This window comes from Vidua chalybeata, chromosome 4 (genome assembly GCF_026979565.1).
Source record: "Vidua chalybeata isolate OUT-0048 chromosome 4, bVidCha1 merged haplotype, whole genome shotgun sequence".
NCBI lineage: Eukaryota > Metazoa > Chordata > Aves > Passeriformes > Viduidae > Vidua > Vidua chalybeata.
The window spans coordinates 34,388,110-34,412,393 of NC_071533.1; the positions used below are offsets into that span (position 1 = coordinate 34,388,110).

At 43.4% G+C, this 24,284-nt stretch overlaps 2 protein-coding genes across 2 annotated transcripts; both read left to right on the top strand.

Annotated features, from left to right (window-relative positions):
• The first annotated feature begins 6,522 nt into the window (after positions 1-6,522).
• SRD5A3 (steroid 5 alpha-reductase 3) lies at positions 6,523-13,326 on the top strand. The gene is made up of 5 exons (XM_053941281.1): positions 6,523-6,754; positions 9,616-9,771; positions 10,162-10,352; positions 11,432-11,554; positions 11,962-13,326. Exons 1-5 carry the CDS (start codon positions 6,546-6,548, stop codon positions 12,219-12,221), a joined length of 939 nt encoding a protein of 312 aa, XP_053797256.1. The 5' UTR covers positions 6,523-6,545; the 3' UTR covers positions 12,222-13,326.
• Positions 13,327-14,425: 1,099 nt separating this feature from the next.
• Positions 14,426-24,053, top strand: TMEM165 (transmembrane protein 165). Its single transcript, XM_053941742.1, has 6 exons — positions 14,426-14,599; positions 16,207-16,432; positions 18,742-18,917; positions 19,520-19,702; positions 21,796-21,901; positions 23,160-24,053. The coding sequence occupies exons 1-6, from the start codon at positions 14,426-14,428 to the stop codon at positions 23,234-23,236; spliced, it is 942 nt and encodes a 313-aa protein (XP_053797717.1). The 3' UTR covers positions 23,237-24,053.
• The last annotated feature ends 231 nt before the right edge of the window (positions 24,054-24,284 follow it).

A 24,284-nucleotide genomic window follows, 5' to 3' on the forward strand; every position in this document is an offset into this window, starting at 1 on the left:
TGTCCTTTATGACTTCATAATAGACTGGACATGACTTCATGTATAGACTGGAACATCTGCCACCCCAGAGAACAGGACCTATGTCCTAAAATTCCTTCTGTTTCTGAGATTATTCTTATTGAACAGGTACCAGCATTAAAATACTTTTCATTCACAGCCTCAGAGGGTGTAGGAAAAGCCCACCAATGTCATCCATTTCCATGGAGTGTATAAAGCAGCATAGAAATGGTCTGTGTTTCCTTGAGGGAATTTTCATTCTTCCCAATTGTGAGCTATAAATGTTGCTATTACCCTTCTCATTGCATGCCAAGTCTATTTCGAGCTTTCCATCTTCAGCTGATATCCCTGATATCCATTACTTTTATCAGCCTTGGTCTTTCTCCTTAGGCAGGCAAGTTAGTGCCTGAACTCTCATACCTTGTGTTTCAGTCTGAAAGTTTCAAAAAGAATCTCAGGGAGAAACTTTTACTTTTGAACCCATGCCTGAATGCAATCTGTCTATTCCAGGAAAATCCTGATCATTCTGCAAGCAAATATGTTCTGGCAGATTTCTAAATAAATATAAAATATACAGAAGACAGAGACAGGACTTTTGAGGATTTTTGTACAGCGTCAGATAATTTTTTGCTACTCTTAGGGCATGAATTCTGCCCCTGCCAAGCCCTGTGGTTGCAGCAGGGACCAGTGCCCTTTGACAAAGAAATTATTAAGGACTCGTTCCTGAGAATTTTAAGTTATCTTCTCTGCTCTCATTTTAACCATAACCTACTTATAATCTTAAGTAAAGGTGTATTTACTTTTCATTAAGCTATATTGAAAATCAAAATAATTCAAGTGATAATTATGAGCTTTTTTCTCCCTTACAAACTTCCTTAGATAATGATAGTTTCTCAAAAATCCAAATGCCAGTTCATATAGCAAACAACAACTTGCCCAGACTTAGTCTTCACAGCACATTACCAGTCTGAGATCAATACCATATCACACAAGCTGAATAAAGCTGCTTTTATTCCCAGGGTGAAACTCCAAACTGTCTCAGATTCCAAGCTGACTATGTTGGCAAGATACTGGCTAACTGTGTTTGGTGAAAACTCAGCAAATAATATAGCTGAATGGTGAATAAATCATGTATCTTAGTATTATGGCTCTAAGGCATGAAGAAGTCACACCTTGAAGTCTATGGATTCCTGTGCATGAATTATGAATGAAGATCTATGCAAATATAACAGTGTTTATCCCAGAAGCACAGCACCAATCCTGAACAGGAGCTCTCATCTTATCAGAGATTAGAGCTCCTGCTTTCTACCAGCTAGTGGAAACACTCACATTTTATAATTTGAAAGCCAAGGGCACATAGTCATCCTTTGAATGGGGGGAAGTGCATTTCAGTGTAAGTTTTTCACATCTCTAAGCATGGGGTTTTTGTGCTCTGCGATTTATGTTTGCTTGGTCACAGCATCTCAGTATATTCTGCCAGTGATCAAAACCAGTAGACACGGGCTAGCATTTCAAACTTGAAAATGCAGCAATCTGATGGATATCTTGGTTTACTTGCCCACAAATAACAGAAATGCATGACTTTACCCCATTGTGTTAATTAGTTGAATCAAAAATGTTTTGACAGCTAAGGTTTCTAGACCCACTAGTACCAACCAACTAAATACAGATCATGACATCCTATAAATAAGTGTCTAGATTTTAAAATCCTCGCCTGTACTGGCTTTAAGCATTTTGATACAAGTCTGAAAGACTGTGGCCTCTAATTCTACTTTCAAGGTTGCCTTTGTGCTAAATTCACATTAAATCCTGTCTCAGAGATTACCAAGAAACCTAACTAGCTATTTAGCTCACAAAGCTTTTGGGCTTCATTGGCAAACAAAAACATTTGTTGGAAAGAAAAGTCTAAACAAAGAAACCAGCAAAAAGTATCTGAGTAACTAAATAATTTCCCTATTCTCTCTTATAAATGAAAAAAAAAAAATAAATCACTATATAATATAAGTAGATAAGTCTAGTAAGTCTGGAGTTGCAGTGAAATCTGCTGTGGGCTGGCCAGTAAATGATGCTGATTTTTGCCCCTCATGCAGACAAATTCCTTTAAATAATATGATGGCCTGAGTTGAAAATTTCCAAAGCAGAGCTTTCCTGTCCCACACCCTACAAGCATTTCATTAAGCTCTATCAAACATTGTGGTCCATGGTGGCCCACACAAGTCCAGCTCTGTGACAAAGAAATTTGAGCTCTTGTCTGACCTCTCCATCTTTTCCTATATGGTTCAGCCAAGCCTTGATCCTCCTTCTCTGCTTTTGCACACCATCTTTCCAGGCTCTCTCTCCATTCTCCACATACTAAAACCTAATAAGTTTTGTTATAAGTGATGTCTCACAGAAGCCTATAAACTGTCTGGGGCAGGCAGGAAACAAAAAGCAGTTACATTTACAGATAACTCTCCTGCATGTCCTGGCTTTTGTGAAAAAGTTTGTTGTTTTTTTTTTTTTTTTAACTAAGTGAAAACCTCTTTGCATGACACTCATCAAACCAACCCTAGATCCAGGAGCATAAATAATTTATACCCACTTTTATTCTGGATCCTCTAAGATTCTCTTTCCCTCAAGTGGATCTTCAGCAGGGAGGACAATACAGCTCAATAGCTGAGACATCCATGCTCAGGAAGAAAAACACTGGCACTCTGGAGATACCTGTCTCCATCAGTTATATCAGGAACCCACACAAATAGTTTCATCTATTTACCTAATTTTCAGATGGATAAAGTTAGGCAAGTTGAACTCCACCCCTCAAGATGGAATGAATGTCACAGGGCTGAGAACAAGCAAACACAAACGTCTGCAATTGTCGAAGTTCAAAGCCTATAAATGCAAAAATCAGCTGTTCCAGACACCTAGCGCGAGGAGAGGCTGCGAGGTGGGAGCCCCGCAGCGCTGCTGTTGGGAGGATGCTGGGAAGATGCTGGGAAGATGCTGGAGAAATGCTCGGGGCACTCGCGGGCAGCAGCAGCCGGAGCCCAGCGCAGGGAGGGCGGGTTTCGGGAAACCGAAGAGTGCTGATGCCACCTAGAGGGAGTTACTCGTCTAAAAAGTGGCGAGTCACCGCACATGGTGTCACACAATTAGCCACAATTGTACAGCACTGGAGAAAAAAAATCCTAGAAAGAAAGGCTCTCTCTTACTGCTTTGCAAACTATTTACACAATATGAGCAGTAGCAGCACAGAACTTACATCTTCATCTCAATTTAGCTTGAAATTATAAATGCAGACAGTATATTTAAGACAACCAACTATTGATTCCTCTTCCCTTTCAAACAATTTCCCAGCCACACAGCTGTACTCCTTCTCTTCTTCCTCCAATTATCTGAACTCTGAGGAAATAGCCAACAAGCTGACCACACTGGAGGTTAGATCCCGCTTTCCTGCAGCAACAGCCATGGCTGGAGCCAGCTGGTGTGGAGGGTGCCTTGGGCGTCCAGGAAGCATCAGCTATGTGGTCAAGAAAGCCTCAGGGATGCAACTCCACAGCTCTCTGCAGACCACCAGCTTTTCCAAATGATCCATCTGGATCATCTTCCTGTGTAACTTAAATCTGCTCTGCATTATATCAGGAAAAGGGACAGCACCCACAAGCACAGGATTCAAGTACAAACACAAATTGTTGTAATTCTTTCATCATTAAATCTGCCACCTACAACCTATAGGTTTTACCATGATTACAGCAGTGGCAATAACTTGCAGGGACACTATGGAGCCTGGGGAAGTGTTGCTGACAGGTGGACTCTGCGACCCTTTCATAGTAGGTTAATTTCTGAGTAAGTGTTGACCAAAACATTGTGCACCACACCACTTTCCTTTAAGCTTCTGCACATGATCACTGCCATGGGTTAGTCCAGGGGCACAGCATTCATGCTGTGGCTCTTATTTGCTCCATAGGAAATCCCACATGGCATCCATGCTGAAGGTGATCGTTAAGATATTAAAAGAGACCTGTTCTACTTGCTACAGCTGCAGTTTTCTCAAACACTGATTCTCTTCCTTCCCACCTTTGTGTCCTAGTAGAGTGCAGAACAAGTGTTGTGCCATGACTGCTAAACCCTCTTTGCCTGGCTTTGCTGCTAGTAACACTGCAGTCAACACACCACAGCTAGCAACACAGCTTGCCATGTAGAAATAGTGCCTCGTACACTCGTACCCACACCTGGAAGATTCCTGGTCTTCATTCCTTAAAGCTTAGCTCATGAAAGAGTCATTTGATATTAAATATTTGGTAGTTCACTGACCTCCATGAGAGCTGTACCTCCAAGGTGCTGGGTTAGATAAATTTCGAAGATTATGGAAGTGCCAAAAAGTTGAGTACCTGTCATCCTAAATGGGAACATGGCAAGATGCACTGCATGTCTTTGGGTATGTGGGACTGTCCTGCTGGAGTCCTGCTGACATACACCAGATCTATTCCCCAGCAGCACACCTGTAGGCACTCTGGCCTTCACTGTCTCATGGGCACTGTAACATCCACATCGCCTGTCCTTCACTTTACAAACATCCCCAAAGCCCAAACTCTACAGAAAAATGTATCCTGATCACCATCCTTAGACCACGATTTCATGAAAATAGCAACTGCACTGGCCACCAAAATTGCTGAGCAAAGCTATTTCAAATTTTAGAAGGTTGCTGCTCAGACAAGGAAGGACTTGCTTTATAGGCTAGACCATTGCTGCCCCTTGTCTTACCTGTCTTGTGGAAGCTGTAAAAGGAGCAGACAGCAGAGACAAGGCTGGGACGTGTCTCCTTTTTGTTTCAGAAGGGAGATGAGGCTGAGGAGAAAGAGGTACATCTGCTGTGTTTCAGGGAGACACAATGCAAGAGTGGACAATGTCCAGCTGAGAGGGATGTGCAGTACAAGAGGACAGGGTGCCTCAAGTCAGGACCTACAGAAGCACATTGCAGCTGTGACCTGCAGGCTGTCACAGACAGCTCCTGAGCCATCACTGTTTGCAAAGTAGGCATGGCTGCTCCTCGCTTACACATGCCTTGCTCTGCTGGAGCCAGTCACCACAGCAGTATTTTGGAAATATGGCTCTGTGTGGAACGCAGAGATAAGCATGGCAAGGCAGCTGCTGACTGAGTTCCCCAGCTGCAGGGCTGGGAAGCAGGGATGGTGACACTCCTACCTCCTGCCCAGCACAGCCTGGTTAGCACAGCATGCTCTCACCAGGTGGGGAATTACCCACATAGTCAGCTCCTTCCTCTCACTCCCCAAAGATTTACACCCACCTGCCTGATATATTCATTTCCTGCTAATTACCAAAACCATTTGGCCCTGAAATCCTTGAACCAGATTTAGGTTTCAGTTATACAGAATTGACAGGAGAATTAGACTGAGCACTAAGCATTGACATAAATGATATTGAATTAAACATATTTATTATAACCTGTCATGCAGACAGAAACAGAGAGCTACCAACCCATTTTAGCAGGAAATATGAACTTCAATGATTTCTTTTTCCCAGTGTTACTGACATCATGAGTGCTTCAGCAGTGCATGTGCTGCTTGGAAGGATTCACTGATAGGCTTGATTAATGCGGTCAGATCTCAAAATAATCTAGGCAGGGTTTATAGCTCTGCTTAGTAAAGTACATTGGTAAAATATAACATTTGCATCTCAATGTCATTCTTGTAGTGAAGGGCCTAGAAATGAACACAGCACTCGAGGCATGGCCTCACCAGTGCCGAGCACAGGGCGACAATCCCTGTCCTGATCCTGCTGGCCACACTATTGCTGACACAGGCCAGGGTGCCATTGGCCTTCTTGGCCACCTGGGCACAGCTGGCTCATGTTCAGCTGCTGCTGACCAGCACGGCCAGGTCCTTTTCTGCTGGGCAGCTTTCCAGCCACCCTTCCCCCAGCCTGTAGCACTGCAGGGGGTTGTTGTGACCCAGGTGCTGCACCCACCACTTGGCCTTGTTGAACCTCACACTACTGGTGTTAGCCCGTTGATCCAGCCTGTCCAGATCCCTCTGCAGAGCCTTCCTGCCCTCCAGCAGATCAACTCTATCATCCACTTGGCTACTCATGAATTTACTGGGGGTACACTCACTCCCTCATACAGATCAACAATAATGATATTAAACAGGACTGTGCTCAACACTCATCCCCGGGGAACACCACTGGAGACCAGCTGCCAGCTGGATGCAGCACCATTCACCACCACTCTCTGGGCACGGCCATCCAGGCAGTTCTTATCGCAGCGAAGGAACACCTGTCCAAGCCGCGGGCCACCAGCTTTTCCAGGAGACTAGCGCGGGGAACGGCGTCCAAGGCTTTGCTGAAGCCCAGGCAGACAGCACAGCCCGGCGCTGCTCTGGGCGCAGCTGCAGGGCAGCGGCCAGGCCCCGCAGCGCCGCTCGCTGCCCGGGGCCCCGCTTTTCCCGAGGACGGGAAGCGGAAGGCACAGCGCCGCCGTCGGGGCGGGGCGGAACGGGCCGGGGCGGAGCGGGGCCGGAGCCGGCGCGGAGCGGAGTGGAGCCGGGGCGATGCTGGCGGCGCTGGCCGCCGCCTGGGCCCTGCTGGCTGCCGCCTTCCTGGCGGCGCTGCTGCTGCTCCGGCGGGCCCCGGCGCCGCGGCCCGGTGGCGTTGGCCTGGTGATCTCCGGCCTCTTCCAGGACCTCATTCGCTACGGGAAGACGAAGCGCGGGTGCGGGCAGCTCCCGGGCTGGCTGCGGCTCCTGCAGGTGCCCAAGAGGTGAGGGGCGGGAGCCGCCGCCGTGGCGGCGCGCAGCGACGGCCCTGCGCGTCTCGGTTACCGCAGCCGGAGGTCGCGGCAGTGAACTAGCAGCGCACGCCGAGAGCACGGCGGGGTTTTACAGAGCTGGGCTCAGCTGTGTTGCAAGGTGCTGCTCTGGTTCTGCAAACGGGGAACGGAGGAGCGTAGAGACTGCGAGCGGTCATACAGAATCCATGTGCTCCAAAACGAAACAAAAACCTAATCCCTTGAATCACAGTCGCATGCGAGGTCTCCAAAAGAAACCTCCCTGCAAGACTCAGGTCAAGCACCTGGGACCGTGGAATCCTGAGTAATTGTGACTGTGCAAACATGCTGCAGGTCGACTGTTTTACACCAGTTCGCAGTCATTGCTTTCTTCCTTCAAGGTTTCTTTTTGAAATGTGGCCAATAACAGCATGGGAACATCAATCTAGACCTTGCATGAACAAGTCTCCGATAAGGCAAAAGAACCACTGCGTTATCCAAATCCATCTTAACAGATGTTTGATGAAACGAAATTAAATATATGTATATGTTTAAATGTTTAATGAAATGAAATAATTAAATAGCTGTGTAGTGAAATCATAAAAGCCCCCCCCCCCCCCCCCCGTTTACAGCAATTTATATGTTTCTGGTTTTATATATTATGGGATTTCTTATTTTTTTAATCAGCTGAGATTCATGACTAGAACTAGTTTTTGACTTGAACGTAGACCAGACAGGATCTTCCAAGGCCGGCAGGACAGGACTGGGAGGCTACTTAGCCTGAAGCTCTGATCTCCCCTATTGTAACAATCTCTGACACATTTTGTATACCAAGCTTTTAAATCAGAAGTTTAAAGGTTTGTGACACAGCGTGTTATTCATGGAAAGGTTGTAATGTAGTATCTTGGTTATCAGGCTCCATGATACAGAAAATACCCAGGGATGTGTTTAAAATGTGCAGTACCCTGAGTGAAAATAAGGATTCATAAAGGCTTTGTCTTAATCACTGTGTACTGCAGGTTCTTGTCTGAGTTGACCTTTCTCCAGCAGAAGTTTCCCAACACCCCTTCTTAGGGAGATTGGTGTCTGAAGAATGTGCTTTTTCAGGGTCTCAAGGTCTCAACATGTAAAAAGCAATTCTGTTAGTTAATCCGTGAATCCATAACACTTCTACCTGAAGGAATAGAGAAGATCCACCGAGGTATTTTCTATTCTTTTCATCTGTGTCTTGTTTCCAGACAAGCATTGTGTTTTCACTAGCCTGGGCTTGTTTTTAACTTTGCCATTCTTTCTTGTAAAATGTTGTGTTGCATTTCAGGTTAGTTTGGCAAATAGTGAAAATTCCTCTCCTTGAGGAGGGATGGCACGTGTACTTAACTGCAGTGCTGGTTTGATCTGTAGGTCAGATATATCCCCAGTGTAATTAGAAATGCTAAAAGCTCGAAGGGTGTGTCTCTTTTAAGTTGCCAGGGCTTGTTTGTGTGCTAGTAGCAAAAATCAAAGTGTGGAGAAAGTTTCCTGGCAAGTGACAAGATATGAGTCAACTGAGTAAGAGGACTGCAGGAAAGAGCTTGAAACTTGGAGGTGATGGTCAGTTTTTATCAATATACAAATTATGTTTGTCTTAGAAAGTGAGGGAGGGTGGTTAAATTTTAGTTGTGCTGTTCAGAATTAGCAGTTGCAGTTTCTACGTTGTAGGAGAAGGAACTGAGGAGAAGCTCTAATCTATAGGGAAAGACAGCTGCTAATGGGCGAGGTGCTCTGAAGCATGTAGGGATACTTGCTGCCATTGTGATTCAGGTCTCTTCTGTGCTCTTAAGAGATACCTGAGCTGCTCTGGGAGGGGTCATTGGTTTCACTAAGCAAGGGTGTTGTACCCCTTCACTGCCCAAGAGAAGAGTTTGCATGTTCAACAGAAATATGGTCTTCACTTGACTATACAGGTATATCCTAGTTTTGTACCTATAGTTACATTGTCAAGTCATTGCCATCAGCGTCTTCTCATGGGACATATTTTATCTCTTTCCGATGTTTCCAGAAGTCCTGATTTTTCTTCACTGCCAGAAGGACTTCTAATTTTAAAAGCAAAAGGAAATACTGGATCACCTAGTTTGAGCTGGATATTGTAAACAGCTGTATATTGCTGGATATTGTAAACAGCTGTAGGCTGTTTAACTCAGCCCACTTACCTGCCTTGATTGTCATGTCTTGTTTTTTGGTAATGCACAATATGCTTTTATAAGTGCATTACGGGGTTGGGAGATTCTTTGTTTTCTTAAAAAAAACAAATGTGTGGTCTTGCCTTGTAATCACCCAGCAGTGTTGATGGTCACTGCTTTTTTTCTATATGTTGCAGACCTTGAATTTCCAGAAGGACAGATATTTTAATGTAGGGCAGGGTAATTACTTCTGGGTTCCTTTGATGAATTTTAACATGTCATGTAATGCACCCACTGGAACTGAGAAAAGTGGGAGTGCAGTGAGGTGCAGCAGCTTGGAAATAAGCAGAAAACCAATCTGGATGTGCTTTGAGTGGTGAAAATTATAAAGAAAATGTACATCACAATTAGTTGTAAGCCTTGAGGAATACTTTTGCAATGTGTGGATTACACTGTCTCCTCTTTAGTGCAGCTATGGTTAGTAAGGTAAGGTAAATTAGAGGTTATTCCAGGCAGCATTTCACTGGGGTGAAATGTGTTAAGGTTATTCCTGCTTGGTACCACTGAAGTCCTGAGTTCTCTAATTTGATGTGGGCACCAAAATGGAATGTACTCCCCATCAGACACGCATGTCCTGCAGCTACATTTCCAAGGAATGATGAGAATATTAATGAAAACCCTTTTTTGTTCCCACAGGTGGTTTACTCACTTTTATGTGGTTTCTGTGCTCTGGAATGGTTTTCTACTGATCTGTCTTTTCCGAGCTGAGTTCTTTGGAGAGTCATTCCCATCATGGATTCAGGACATGCACCATGCTCTTGGCAGAGATTCTCAGAACAAGGACATGGGCAAGTATTCCAGATATTATAATGCAGCCATATAAATAAAAAATCTGGATACTGAATTTGTATCCAAGTGCTACTTCATTGGTTGCTTTTCAACCATGGTCCAAATTACTTTTCTGGTACACCAAGTACCTTTCTCATTATTGAAGACAGAAATATCCATAAATATGCTGGCTTTCAGCAGTCCTTTTAACAGAAAAGGCCACTAGCACCTTCTGGAAGAAATCTTGCTCTGATCAGCAGTGCCTTACCTGTACAAATATTTTTCCCAGTTAATTTAAAACGAGGGTAAAATTCTGCTGTGGGAAGAGGGAATAACAGTCTTTTTGAAGCACTGTCAGGGTTAAATAGTTCCAGTCTATTTCAAAGTTGCTGGTTTTTATCTGTAAGCAGATAGTGAGCACTTCTCTGCACTCCTGGTTCTCTTGCTCCTTTGGCTGCATAGCTGTCGAAGACTTGCAGAATGCCTCTGGACCAGTGTGTTTTCCAGTGGTGTCATTCATATTGTGCAATATTGCTTTGGACTTGGTTACTACATTGCTGTTGGCTCAACTGTGCTGTGTCAAGTGCCTACTAATGTCAGGAATGGTAAGTGCCTGCTTAGTTATCATGTTTAGTTAGATGCAGTTTTGCTCTCATTTGTTTCCATTGTGGCAAGCAGTTTCACAGAGAGCTGCTTGTATGAGAAGTGTGTTAACTGATGAGACATAAAAGTACTTCCTGGCATAGTTCAAAGTAATTACATTTCAGTATATCATACAATCAGCCAGCATTATACACAAACACAGACAGGGACACACTTTCACGTTAACTGTCATGGTTATTTGCTGAAAGGATATAGATCATATGCTTTGTGAAGGACAGTAATAGGTACTAGTTCTCAAATGCCACTACACAGTTTCAGTTCTCAAACTGAAGAGTTGTTTTTTTGTTATAAGCTTTCCTGCAAGCTGAGTCTGCAAGGCTGTCTTGGCCACCTCCTTTTTCTTCCACGGTGAACTTGCCACTGCTCTGCCTTGACTCAGGCAGTGTCTTCTTTCCTTTAGTACTATAATGTTCTTCCATTAATACATGAGAAATTTCTATTATATGACTTGTTTCTGCCAACACATTCCACTGGGTCTCACAATTGAGCTGCTAAATCCCCTGCATAGACGAACCATCAGCTAGCTGTAGCACTCCTGTGATTAATTTTTGTGAGGCAGTCATTACCAAGTTTGATGAAGTTTTTAAGCACTTTGAACCACGTCAGGCAGGGCGTGGTATATAGATGTGTGTGTGTGTATGTCTATCGCTGTGGGGAAGACAACTGTGTGCTTGCATGTTGACCTGAGCCATGACAATGTGTTTAATCAGGATAATAATAGTTACAAACAGTGTTGAATATTGAAGTCTTAGACTACCAATTATATGTTGTTCTACATCACACTGTATTTCAAGCTGCTGGATTAATAACTAGGTATTTTAGTATAGAGCAGTCAAGGGAAATGAGCTACTACCTGGGCACTCAAATAATACAGAATTTCAAAGCCTCTTTCAAGGAATTAGAGGTTCACTACTAGAATTTTGTAAGACAGTAACATTTGAAAAAATGTATATAGTGTTTTGGGATGATGCTTGGGAAGTTACTTCCTGACCATATATTAATAAAACACGTTTCCATTCAGGAAAAAAGCTTTCCGTGCAGATCTGCTGGTATCACATCATAGGAGTTATGATGTACATTTGGGCCTCTCTTCACCAACATAGATGCCTTGCAATTCTAGCTAATCTTAGAAAAAGCACATCAGGTAAGATGTTTCATTTCTTTCAACTGTTTACTTAGGTATTTCTTTCTGGTTGTTTCGATAGGCTTCTGTAGCTTCTAATACCTTAAACATGAGTGTTTCTCAGTTCCTGTAGCGTGTAGATTAAATGAGGCTGTTTGGATGGCTGAATTGGGGGGAGAGGGTGTGGTATGTCTGTATATATAGTTCTGTAAAACTTAAAATGAAGCTCTATCTTCCAACATCTAAAGGATAGACATGCTTTCCATACTCTGCGCAGCCAGAGGTGGCATCTTATTTCATTAAGTGTAAAGCTGCCAGATCAGATGGAGGTGGATGATGATGATTAATAAACATATTGTTCTGTAATTGTGAGAAGAAAAGTTTGTTTAATGCATCTTCCCAATTAATTTCTTTCTGTTTGCTTGCAGGAAAGGTTGTAAGTCTGAGCCACAGTGTACCTTTTGGGGACTGGTTTGAGAGTGTCTCTTGCCCTCACTATCTTGCAGAGCTCCTCATATATGTTTCTATGGCCATCACACTTGGAATTCACAATGTGACATGGTGGTGTGTAGTGATGTATGTCCTTTTTAACCAGGCACTGGCTGCTGTTTTGTGTCATGAGTTTTATCAGAAAAAATTCAGCTCCTACCCAAAGCATCGAAAAGCATTTATACCACTTGTTTTTTAGAGAATTTTTTTCTAAAGTATTTTCATGAAAACTAGGAATATAAGAGATTCATGGTTTATTAAAACCAAGGTAAAGTTGCACACTTTCTCTAATTCTACCTCAAAAGCCCATAATTTTAATGATAATCTCATCCATGTGACCAATTTCTTAGGAAATGTAAGGTCTGTGCATATCATGCAAGCTAAAAAAGATTTACTGAAGACCTTAATTCAAAGTGGAGAGATGCTAATTGTGTCTTTCCTCTTTTATAATTATATCTTATGCATAAAACACCTGCTGTTGTGCAGCAAGTTCAAATTTATATATGTGAAAAGAACTACTGAAAGGAGGGAATAATTTGAACTACTGTATTTCATGTCTTGACTAATATTTAAGCATATTTCTTTCCAAGTCTCTTCTTCAAATCACTTCAGAGGGAGGCAAATTGTGTATCTTTCTGTGCTTCCCTGGTGACAATGAAAACCAGCCACTGCTTTACAACTGTAAGCACAAAAAACAATGGAGAAAGCTGCGGTGGAGGAGTGACTCATGCTCAGCAGTGGAGATAAACAGACCCATTCGCTGCATTATCTCCTCTGCACCAAAGTGGTTTTGTTCATTGATGAAGACTGCTTTATCCCTAAACTGGGAAAATGGTGGAAGGTCCTCTGAGTAAAAGACAGTAGAAGAGAATTTGCAGAAAATTAATGTTCTTTGTTGTGGTTCTGTTGTCTTTTTAGTGTGTTATTTGTGTCCCTCGTGTGTTAGAGGGGACAGCTGTGCACGATGACCATGACCACAACTACACTGGTTTCTAAACAGATACAATGAACTGCCAAGGCAGAGCACACACACAAAAAAGTCCTGGCAAGCATTGCAAAGAAATTCTTTACTGGGGAGATGATGTCACTCAGCACAGGGACTTTTTTTGCACTTAACTATTGAATATTTTGGTCCTTCTCATGATACTGGTGTGAATGATCAGTTTGAGTGATGAGGTGGTATGAGTGCCGGTGTTTCAGCATGTTGTCTACTTACATGCACACATTATTTTGTGTATTAGAAGTATTTTTATACACTGAAGTATATCTTATGAATTGCCTAATTAAAAGCTTGTTACACTCTTTCTATTTTGTATGGTTTTTCAAAATTGAGCTTATGTATTTGAAAAACATGAGCAATCACTTTATAGCTCCTCAGGATGCACATTTCTCTCCTTGCTCTGGGGAGAGCATCGGGGCACACTGCTATCCTGGGGTCCCCAAGGAGAGCATCACCTGGAGTGCTCTGTCAAGTTCTGGGCTCCTAAGTTCAGGAGAGGGATGGAGCTCCTGGAGCAGGTCCAGTAAGGGCAACAGAGATGGTTATGGGATTGGAGCATCTCTTTTGCACAAGAAAAGGTGGAGGCAGCTGGGCCTGTTTATCCTAAGAAGAGACTGAGAGGGGAACTCATCAATGTCTACAAGTATCTAAAGGTGGGGGTGGTGCCAAGAGGATGGATTCAGGCTTGCCTTGGTGGTGCCAACCAACGGGACAAAAGGCAATGGTCAGAAACTGATAGACAGGAAGTTCCACCTGAATAGGAGTTAGAACTTACTTACTGTGCAGGTGACTGAGCACTGGAACAGATTTTCCAGACAGGCTGTGGAGTTTCCCTCACGGGAGGTGTTCAGGAGCTGCCGGCACAGGGTGGACACAGCGCTGTGCCGTGCGCTCCGGGTGGCCGTGCTTGAGCAGCGGGGTTGGACGGGATGACTGCTGCGGTCGCCGCCAGCCCGACCCGTTCTGTGATTCCGTGCTCGGGGCCTGCTGGGGTCACGCATACACCACCGAGACGTGTCCGGGCCGTTCCTATGCGGATATTTTTGCCGCCTCACGCAGCCGCCGCCCGTCCCTCCCGCTGCGCCCTTTCCCTGCCCGTAAGCAACCCCGAACGGGGAAGGGACGCGCCCGCTCCCCGGGAACGCCGCACAGCCACCTTTGCCCGTCGCCTCGCCACGCCGGGAGCCGAAGGAGGGAGGGGGTGGCGACCCTCGCCCCGGCACCCCCGGCAGACAGCGGCGGGGCCGCGGCGGCAGCGGGCGGGGCGGGGCGGGGCGGGGCGGGGCGTCCTCGCGCGGCAGGAAGCGGGCGCGGGCGGGGGCGGCGCGGGGCCGCGGCGCGGGCGGTGACGCGGCGCCCTGAACCGGGGCTCGCGCCGCCCCCCAGCTCCGCGCTCGGCCGCCATGGGGTCCCCGCCGCCGCTGCCGCCGCTCCCGCGGGCCGCCGCGCTGCTGCTGGCGGCCGCGCTGCTGCTGGCGGCCCCGGCGCGGCTCCGCGCCGCTCCCGAGGAAGAGCCCGGCAGGAAGAAGGAGCCGCCGCCACCGCCGGCGGCGCAGGGAGCGGAGCCGCGGGCTGAGGTGAGGCGGGGACGGGCCGCGCCGGCTGCCCGCGCTGTGCCCCCCGCGGCAGCGCTCGGCCGGCGCCGCGCTGCGCCTTCCGGAGGCCGTCGGGCTCCGAAATTCCCGCTTTTAGCGGAAAAAAAAGGAGGGCTGCGGGGCCATCGCATCCTCCCCTTTTTCTCCTAAAAGAGGGACATCTATGTCCGACATGGGAAAGGGGTCAGTGCTCCCTTTCCCCCGCAGAAGCATCTGAAAGCAGGCTTTGTTGCTACTCCAAAGCTGCCAGTTTTTTTTTTTCTCTCAACAATTAATATCAATTCCTTTGCGTTAAAACTTATTAAACAGTGTTCTCGGTGGGGGGATTCTAGTTCCACTGATCACACAGAGGGACGGAAAAATTCCTGACATGTGGCTTGGTGTAGCACATCGAACACGCCAGGTGTCACATACACAAACCAAAAAACATAGAGTGCTGCAAAAGGTGAAGGAGCTCTGGGAAGTCAGTGTGTCACACAGAGCGTGGGAGCTAAATGGCAACACCAGGAAACTTGGAGCACTGCTGAAAGTGGAATGCTGGGAAGCCGTCATGTCAAAACACGCTGCGGGCTGTCTCTGCTGGTGGATGTGCTGGAACAAGCTTTCTCAGCCATCTCTGGTCAGGGATGTGAACATCGGTATAGAGGTCTTGGGCCTTGCTTTTGATCACAGATACCTCTGTGTAGAAGTAAACACTTAGGTGAGTGAATGGGAACTGGAGTGTGCTGGTCTGGTTTCACCACTGGAGAGTCTTAAAGTTAGTTTTCAGCAAACATAGAGCAAGTGCAGAAGAAGCTGATGAAAACTGGCACAAAATTTGGCTTGGGCTCAACAGAAAGAGGAAAAATGTAGGCTAGATAATAGGAATAAATTCTTTCATGTGAGAGGGGTTAGGCACTGGTACTGGTTGCCCAGAGAAATTGTGAGTGCGTGCCCCATCCCCGGAAGTGTTCAAGGCCAGGCTGGATGGAGCTCTGAGCAATCTGGTGTAGTGAAAAATGTTCCTGCCCACTGCAGGAGTCTTAAAACTAGATGATTGCTAAGGTTCTGTCCAACCCATTCTGTGAATCTATGAAATTTTAATTCATCTGAGATGCAAAGATTTTGCAAGGGAAGAAAATGATCCTGACCATTTTTGAATGGGCTTCTTCTTTTCCAAAGGTATCATAGCCATCCTGTTTTATTTTGAGGTACTTACTAATATTCATATCAGAAAATCGTTCACGGTTAAGGTGATAAAATGGGTAGGAATTTTAAAGACAGCAATATTGGACCTGAGCTGACCATGTTTTGTTGTAATGGTGGTTCTCATGTTCTGGTAATAGTGTGCATGGTGAAGTAATGTTTTAATAATCAGCAGGATCCTCTTTCCAATTCCTCTTTCTAACCAGCAATTTGAGGTGGGTGGCAGCCAGGAACTAGTTAATGATCATTAATGAGCATGAGAGGTGTATCTGCTTAAAATGTCACTCTGCACAGGATGGTGTGACAGGGGAAATACAAGGTTTTGTATTTCTGTGTACTAAGCACTCAAGCCTAATTGATGAGGATTTGTTTTGTCTTTTTCTCTCTCCTCCCACTTCTTACAGAAAGGCTCCTCGCTAGTTGCTCCAGTCCACATTGTCAGTGAAGAGTCAGCTGACAAGACTAACTTGGGCTTTATTCATGCCTTCGTGGCTGCTATATCGGTCATCATCGTGTCAGAGCTGGGGGACAAGACCTTCTTCATCGCGGCCATCATGGCCATGCGCTACAACCGTCTGACCGTACTGGCTGGTGCTATGCTTGCCCTGGGACTGATGACGTGTTTATCAGGTTAGCACTCTGGTTTTTCCGTTTTGTTTTAACTCTTAAGAAGTGATGGGGATGTATTTATCCAAAAACCTTAACTGGAATGCAGGTACTATGTATATGCAGTTTTCTGTTTTGAGGAGAGTGTGAAGTTTTTCCTGCACAGCATGGAATCTCAGATGGAATATTTAGGCTCTTTCTTGTAATGAAGTCTTTGTGTTCCCTAGACTTCAAGGGGAATGAGATGGAGAGCCTGAGCACTTCCTTTGATTTTTGGACTGGTTTACTTTTTTTTTTTTTGCTCCTGTTAAATTAGTGTGCCTAAAGGGAATGTGGGAGTGGCTTCTGTTTTTCCTCCTAAGGCAAAAGATTCTTTGTATGATGACACCTTTTACTCATCTGACTTGTAGTCCTGCACACATAGCTGTTCGGATTTGTGCTGGGAGCTGCATAAGTGGAAGATGGAGGGGCCGGAGTGGCAAGTAAGGTATGAGGTGGCACTTGAGGAACCTGTAGCCCTGGGCACTTAGGTAGCTGTGACCGTAAAATGGAGCAGCCTTCAGGTACATCAGATGCAGCACAGAGTTTGTGTGCTCATTTCTAACCGTGCCCATTTCAGAAATACTTGAAATAGTGGTGATTGGTTTATACACGCTGGAAACAGCCAATTCACTGCTGCAGGCTGCTTGGCAAGTGTTTCTGTGAATGGTTTTTGGGTGTGTAGCTGTTGCTGTGTACACTGCTGCAATTATTGCAGCTTTAGTTAGAGCAGTTTCCACTTGCATTTTGTGTAATTTCTCCTTCCCATTATGGCTCTCTTTTTCTATACAAATTCTTTCTTCAAACCTTTTTTAATGCTTTCTCATAAAAGCTTTCTTTTCTGCTTTTATCCCCAAGTTTAGAGATTCCCAATTGTTTATTCCCTTTTCAGAAAGGAATTTGTTTTGTTGTTTGGTTCTTGCTCCCCCACACCCTTTCCTTCTCCTATCTCTTGCTCTTGTTTTATACAAGCTGAGTTTGGAAATTCTTGGGGGATTTGACCACCTTGATTTCATGAAGACATACTCACTTAAACCCTTTAGTTCCAAATAAACTATTTGGGATGTTTTTTTCAAGCTGTGCTTGACAAAATAAACTGTCTTACAGTTCTGATTATTTCACTGTGTCTGTGCTTATATATGTAAGAAATGCTAGGAAAAAGATAGCCTTTTTGTCTAGCTTTCTTGCAGTATTTACAGGCTTTTTAAAGAAGTTTATTTAACTCCTGGTTTATTTAGCTTTGCAAATAGTACTGCTATATGTGTATATATGTGCTGTGTTTATGAGTAATAAGGCTGATTGATTCTGGTCTCATTCTTACTTCTGGTAGTGGCAGTGCAGAATTATTTCTAGATCATGTAGTAACTTTTGAGTGCATTTTTCAACTAAAAAGGTGTGTACAGAAAAGCACACATGGTAATATGCTTCCTTTTAGCTAATTGGTTGTGAAATAAAGTAGCAGAAACATTTGTGAGTGCATGGTCCAAACAACCTTGAATGGTTGGTGTGGATTCTTTATTTCTTCTCATTTTTATAGGCCTTTTTCTGACAAAAATGCTAAGTGGTCTTACTTTGTGAAAACAAAGTACTTTGTCCTGGATACATATTTCTTGTTTAAGAACTAGTTTTGGCTTAGTTTAATCACCCTCAATACCTCTAAAAGATGCACTGTGAAGGTTGCTTTTCAGTCTATAAGTGGGATCTGCCTTTGAAATAAAGAAAGATCAAAGTTGGTCACATTGTGTGTATGTGGGGAATATTAGGGACAAGGGAATAGTAATGTGCACTTGGCAAAGGAAGACAGACATGGATTCACCCAGCTGGATGATTTGTAGATATGCCTGGTAGATTTACCTTGTTGAAAATCTTATTCTAACTTTATCTGATAAATGAAATGATTGGAATTAACTGGGATACACTATGACTAACACAATTACAGATGGTAGTTTAATGGTGTGTATGGAGAAAGACAGGACTTGCACAGACCTTGATAGGAAAGATAATGTTGTTTGGACTGGCTCTCAGGAATAGCAGCACCTCAGCTTTGGCTGGGAGTGCATTGTCTGTGTCTTAGTGGACTTCAGTCTCTGGCATAACCAGTAATGGTTGGAGTTTCTAGCATGTTATCTTCCAAAAACTTAGAAAATTATACAAAACTAACAAAAGATGCAATATTTATTTATCAGTGGATATTTGGATTGCTGACATTGCTAGCAAGCATTTCTTAGATGTGGGAAAAACAATTATGATCCTCATGCTTATTTTTTTTAATGACACATTTGTTTTCTTTCCAGTTTTGTTTGGCTATGCCACCACAGTTATTCCTCGTGTGTACACATACTATGTATCAACAGCACTGTTTGCAATCTTTGGCATCCGAATGCTTCGGGAAGGCTTGAAAATGAGTCCAGATGAAGGTCAGGAAGAGCTGGAGGAAGTTCAAGCAGAAATTAAAAAAAAAGATGAGGAAGTAAGTAATGGAATTGCTGTTAGTTACAGCTGGTGGAAGAATTACAGCTGCGAAGCTGCAGAGCAGTACTGTCATGTTTGGGGTGTTCAGATGTGTCTGTGACTGATAAACTGACACAGAAAATGTGTGGTAGATGGGATGGAAGCCCTGGAGGCTCTTTCAGCAGGTGATTCCAGTCCTGTGGCAAGCCTGGCTTCTTAGGAGAGAAGGGATCTTCTGCTTAGCACGGGTGTTTTTGACATGTTTTTAATGCATTACTAACAGAGAGGACACCAACATTTATTTTTGGCTCTACTTTTTCTTCTTTTTATGGTCAGACACTATTGTAAGCAGTACAAGATGGACAATAATCAAAGATTAGAGCTGATTACAGCTATATATATGTGTGTATATTTCCACATACATACATATGTGCATATACTTACTATTTTTTTTTTGTAATGGTGACTGTGTAAATATGTTTAATGCAGCAGTGGCTAATTACATTCTAGAAATGAAATGTCTAACTTTATTGTTAAATGTTTCATTTGGGTTGTTTGGATGACATTTTTAATTTTATGGTTATTTCTTGGTTTTTTTTTTTTTTTCCTTGACCTCCACAGCTTCAGAGAACTAAACTGTTAAATGGGCCAGGAGATGTGGAATCTGGGCCAGGCACCACTATACCTCAGAAGAAGTGGCTACACTTTATTTCACCAATCTTTGTTCAAGCTTTTACTTTAACATTTTTAGCAGAATGGGGCGATCGTTCCCAATTAACAACCATAGTGTTGGCTGCCAGAGAGGTGAGTGTTGCAGAATCCCTGCTGTTCTTTTGCCTTCTTTGGGTTGCCCATGAGAGGTAAGAGACAAAACACTCTTGCAGGAGGTATCAGATTCACACCTGCTGCCTTGATGTGCCTTATGTAGTTTGTGTCAAGACCTGACAGTAAATGCACTGAAGCTCTGTGTAGTATTAAAACTGCTGTTACATGATTGGGACTGCACTGGCATTTCTGGAAATAGCTGCAGCTGACATCAATTGGGGTTTGTTAGAGTGTTGAGAGATGTTACAGAAGAGATGTTCCTTTGCTCTTTGTGGTCATTCAGTTTTAACTGGGTAACTTTAAAAGATACTTCCATTCCATCAAGCTTTAAACTGTTAGAAAGATAACCTTCTCAGATACATCTTGTTAAAAATATGAGTTAATATGGTACAGGGTACAGAAGGACAATAAAATCAAAACTGCTGGGCACTAAGTAATGCTGTAAATTATATTATATTATATTTATTGTGGTGATTAGAGTGTATATAACTGTATTACACTTAAAGGAAGATGAAGGCTTATGGTCCAGCTTTTAATAAACATAAGTAGCTTGCCTATGCTCTTTCATGCATTGAGATAATTTACATTTTTTTCTGTAGGACTCATGCTTCTTTCAGGTGCACTTTCAGACATTCCCTAGGGATAAATCAGGGCTGTATGATAATGAAAGGCTGTAACCTGCAGGAACCTCTTGTCTCTGTTACAGTGTAGGGAAGATGTTTAGAGCTAACAGCAGGAGAGGATGACATCATTGTTCTTGGGGAAAAAAGGAAGCACTACAGCCTCTGCCCAATTTGCTAGGCAAGTTGCTTAAGCCCATCTTTTTACAGGAGATTGTTGACTTCTGGTTTGCATTTCCTAAGTGTCCCCTTAGGAAATGTCTGTCAGACTCTTTAGTTTGGTTTGTGAAGTGCTGAGCATTGTGGTTAAAGCCTGTGGGCTGTACCTGTAGAATATGAACTGTTCATAAGAGAGCTACCGAACAAAAAATGAAGGTATCTTGATACTGGCTTTCAAAATCAGTGAATAATTATGATGGAATTGGGGGATCCACTTCTGCCAGTGAGGGCTGTATAGGTAATTGCTGACTGTAGGGATATCCAGGGACTCCAGGTCCTGCTTCTAGGGGCCTGTTCTGCTGGCCCAGCCCTGCTTCTTCCTGCACTTCTTGGTGCTTTCCAACCTGCCAACTGCTTGGTGCTTGCCACCTTTTCTCACTGGCTTGTGGTGTTTGTTCTTTTGGGCTAGTGAGTGTTGTCTTCAAACAACAGAATTTCTTAGGCAGTTTTGCTGTTGGCCTCTCTGAGGTTTCATGCGTTCCTTAGGTGATGGCAGCATTTTTTTTTCCTTTTGGAACTAAAAGTGTCACATAGAGATGAGCCGGGGACATATGCTGTCCTTAGCTGTGTAATTTCTACGGAGATCTGAGAAACCTTTTTATGCAGTGCAGTTGTTCACACACTGAGGAGCTGCTTGTTATTCAGTGATGTGAAAAGCTGTTGTTGACAGTAAATTATAGAATAATTTATTATCGTCTGGACTTCAGATCTTTCATGCTTTTGCCTTCCCTCTTTGGATGATGAAGCAGGGCAGAGTGTGGAGCACAAGTGGGTGAAGGAGGGCAAAGAACTTGAAATGTTGTAGCTGCTGGAAGCTTTCATTTGCAGTTCAAGGACTTATTGCACTCTTTCTTTGTAGATAGGTTGATGTTCTTTCAGCTGATGCGTGTGTTTTTCAACAGCTGCCACCTTCCCTCTAGAGGTTGCTTATTGGTTTAACTACAGCGGAGTGATTTCTGGATCTATAATTAACAGCTTAAAGATGCTGCATGGATGAAACATGCTATATGTGACTATCTTAGGCTGGATTTAAGTCTGTCTCACCAGCTGATGTTCACTATTACTAGTCTTTAAGACAGTGCTGAACAGCAGAGCAGAGGAATCACCAGACAGTGTCCTCCATGCTTGGCAGTCTGCAAGCAGGGAATCAAAGCACTGCTCCAAGGTTGTTGTAGGACTAGCGGGTTTTCAGCAGTGATGATTTATCCCTTTGTGGGTTTTTTTTCCCCTTAGGACCCTTATGGTGTGGCAGTAGGAGGAACAGTGGGACATTGCCTGTGCACTGGTTTAGCAGTTATTGGAGGGAGAATGATAGCACAAAAAATTTCTGTTAGGACTGGTAAGTGAAAACTCATTCCATCCAAAAAAATGTAATGCTGGTAATGTTTGTGGTGTAAAGAGCTGTATGCTTGGGAACAGCGTTTCTCAAAACTTTTGGAAAACTCATAAAAACTGGTGGTTTGTTTTGGGTTTTTTGGGGATTTTTTTTTTGAGTCTGTCTTACATCCCACCTCGTTTTGCTTCACTATGAGCTACTTCTTTTAGCAGACCAGAGGAAGGAAATGCACTATTTTAAATTGTCAGTATTTATTGTTTGACCGTGGATAATAGAATTTCTGTTGCAATTCTGAGTCTAGACCATTAGGTGAGCAAGAGAATTGCATCCTAATGACTTACACCAGCCATTTAAAAGCCATAAAAACTACTGTGTATGGCATATTTTTTTTAACCATACCTGCTAATTGCTACAGGCAGGACCAGTAAGGTTACATTGGGTTGTGTGTTTTTCCTTAACTTAGGTTGCAGCTTGCTTCCACTGTCAGTCCTATGATGTGGTGAAATTTCTTGCTCCCAAGAATAATCCTGTGAAGCTGTTTCCTATATATGTTCATTCAGAATGTTTGCTCTGTAGTTGCAGAGGTGGTAAAAAACCAACTTCACAGCTAAAAGTGAAACATGCACTCTGTTGTGTTTGTTTGCTGAGGAAATTGGTGACAAAATGCTAATCTAACAATGGTTTCATATGCTCCAAGCACAATGTGGATCTTGAGCCACAGAAATAGCCTTAGATTAAACCAAAGATCCTTCTAGCACATTAGTTTGTTTAAAGAGTTGGGAAACATATACAGTGGTGCTTTCCCAGAATTCTTTCCCAGCCTCTAGTAGATTGTGGCTACTGCAAGCAGTTAGTGTTTTTTTATACTTTCAGTACAGTGGCCTAAAATGTGCAAAAAATGCAAAATATATGTCAGTCACAGCTGATGGCTTGCTCTGGCATGAGAATAGCCTATCCTATTTTCTGCTGTACAGCCAAATACTCAACAGCAGGTGTTAACCTAGTTTTATACTGGCTCAAGTAATGAGTAAAACAAAGCTTCCTTCTGTGGACCAGAATATATTCTTGGAGATGTAGTTAGGCAGTGGGTTGGCATATGGGCATCCCAATACTGAGCTAGAAACAGCATCCATTGCTTGTAGCATGAATTAAGTAAGGTTATTTGGGAATCAGACATTTAAAAAAAAAATAACATCTGTAATGCGTCATGGAAGATAATTTTTGATATCTAATTTCTTCTTGTTTTGTGTTTTCTTTTCAGTGACAATCATAGGAGGCATTGTCTTCTTAGCATTTGCATTTTCTGCACTATTTATAAGTCCAGACTCTGGTTTTTAAAATTTTTCATTGCTGCAAAACAACAAGGATTGGAAGCATCAAGCAGTTACCCTTGTGCATTTTTGTATATAATGTACAGAATTCTAGTTAAACAATGCTGAAGATGAGACACTGAACTTTTTATAGTGGATGATTCATGAGACTGATGCATTTATGGACAGCTTCTGCAGTGGAGATTTGCTTATTGTCTGGTTTGTTTGTGCTGTGGTGCCTGCTCCCATGGTGGGATTTGAGTGGTTTTCTCACTTGCTGGACCTGGCTCAGCTGAGTTCAAGGATCAACTCTCCAAAGTATTGAGAATTCCTCTTTTCTTCTTCTGATACACACAACCACCTTTCCTGTTTTTTTCAAGAGCTGATTCTTCAGGCCTCTTGAGGCAGACTGTGTTAAGGAGAAAACTGCTGGCTCCACCTCCAAAGATGGTGGTTCCATGGTGCACCTGAGGCTGGATAATCTAAGCAACAAGAAACCTGGGAGCAGTTCCTATGCCATCCAGTGGCTGAGCCAACCAACAGAGAATGTTATAAACTTAATTTAGAGGGAAAAACTTCTTAATCAGGGATTTTTATCAGGAAATTGATGTGGGGCGATTAACAGCCTACTGTGTTAAATATGCAATCTGGCTGGAGCTAGTATTATTTGACTTTTTTTTTTAATATTAAGGTATACAGAAAGTAATGAAGTGGTCCAACTTAACCATGTTCTATTCCTAGGACTGAGCAGTAATGGAGTTCTTAGGTTTAGATGTATTCCTGATTTTTCTTTTTAGGAATAGAAATGTAATCTGGAAGAGTATTAATAAAACATAGTGTCTCAATTTGTGTTATTTTCAGTTTGGTTTTGATGGCTGCCATAATTCCTGCCACAAAGGTTTACCTAGTGATTATGTATTTTAGGTGAGGAAAGTTTACTAAATTTATTTTAGTTACTGATAAATGCCAGTGTTATGAAGCCTTTGAAAATGTTGAGCACTGAAGATACATGGGTTGCAGAAGTACATGCTTATCTCTGCTCTCCAAAGGTGATTTGGATTCTGAGCCTGTATAAC

What these genes read in the sequence shown, in the direction of transcription:
- SRD5A3 (XM_053941281.1), top strand. Translation starts at nt 6,546, where the DNA reads ATGCTGGCGGCGCTGGCCGCCGCCTGGGCCCTGCTGGCTGCCGCCTTC. An exon ending in CTCCTGCAGGTGCCCAAGAG is followed by an intron (nt 6,755 to 9,615) that starts GTGAGGGGCGGG and finishes TTGTTCCCACAG; the next exon opens with GTGGTTTACTCACTTTTATG. An exon ending in TCTTAGAAAAAGCACATCAG is followed by an intron (nt 11,555 to 11,961) that starts GTAAGATGTTTC and finishes GTTTGCTTGCAG; the next exon opens with GAAAGGTTGTAAGTCTGAGC.
- TMEM165 (XM_053941742.1), top strand. Translation starts at nt 14,426, where the DNA reads ATGGGGTCCCCGCCGCCGCTGCCGCCGCTCCCGCGGGCCGCCGCGCTG. An exon ending in GAGCGGAGCCGCGGGCTGAG is followed by an intron (nt 14,600 to 16,206) that starts GTGAGGCGGGGA and finishes CACTTCTTACAG; the next exon opens with AAAGGCTCCTCGCTAGTTGC. An exon ending in TTAAAAAAAAAGATGAGGAA is followed by an intron (nt 18,918 to 19,519) that starts GTAAGTAATGGA and finishes TGACCTCCACAG; the next exon opens with CTTCAGAGAACTAAACTGTT.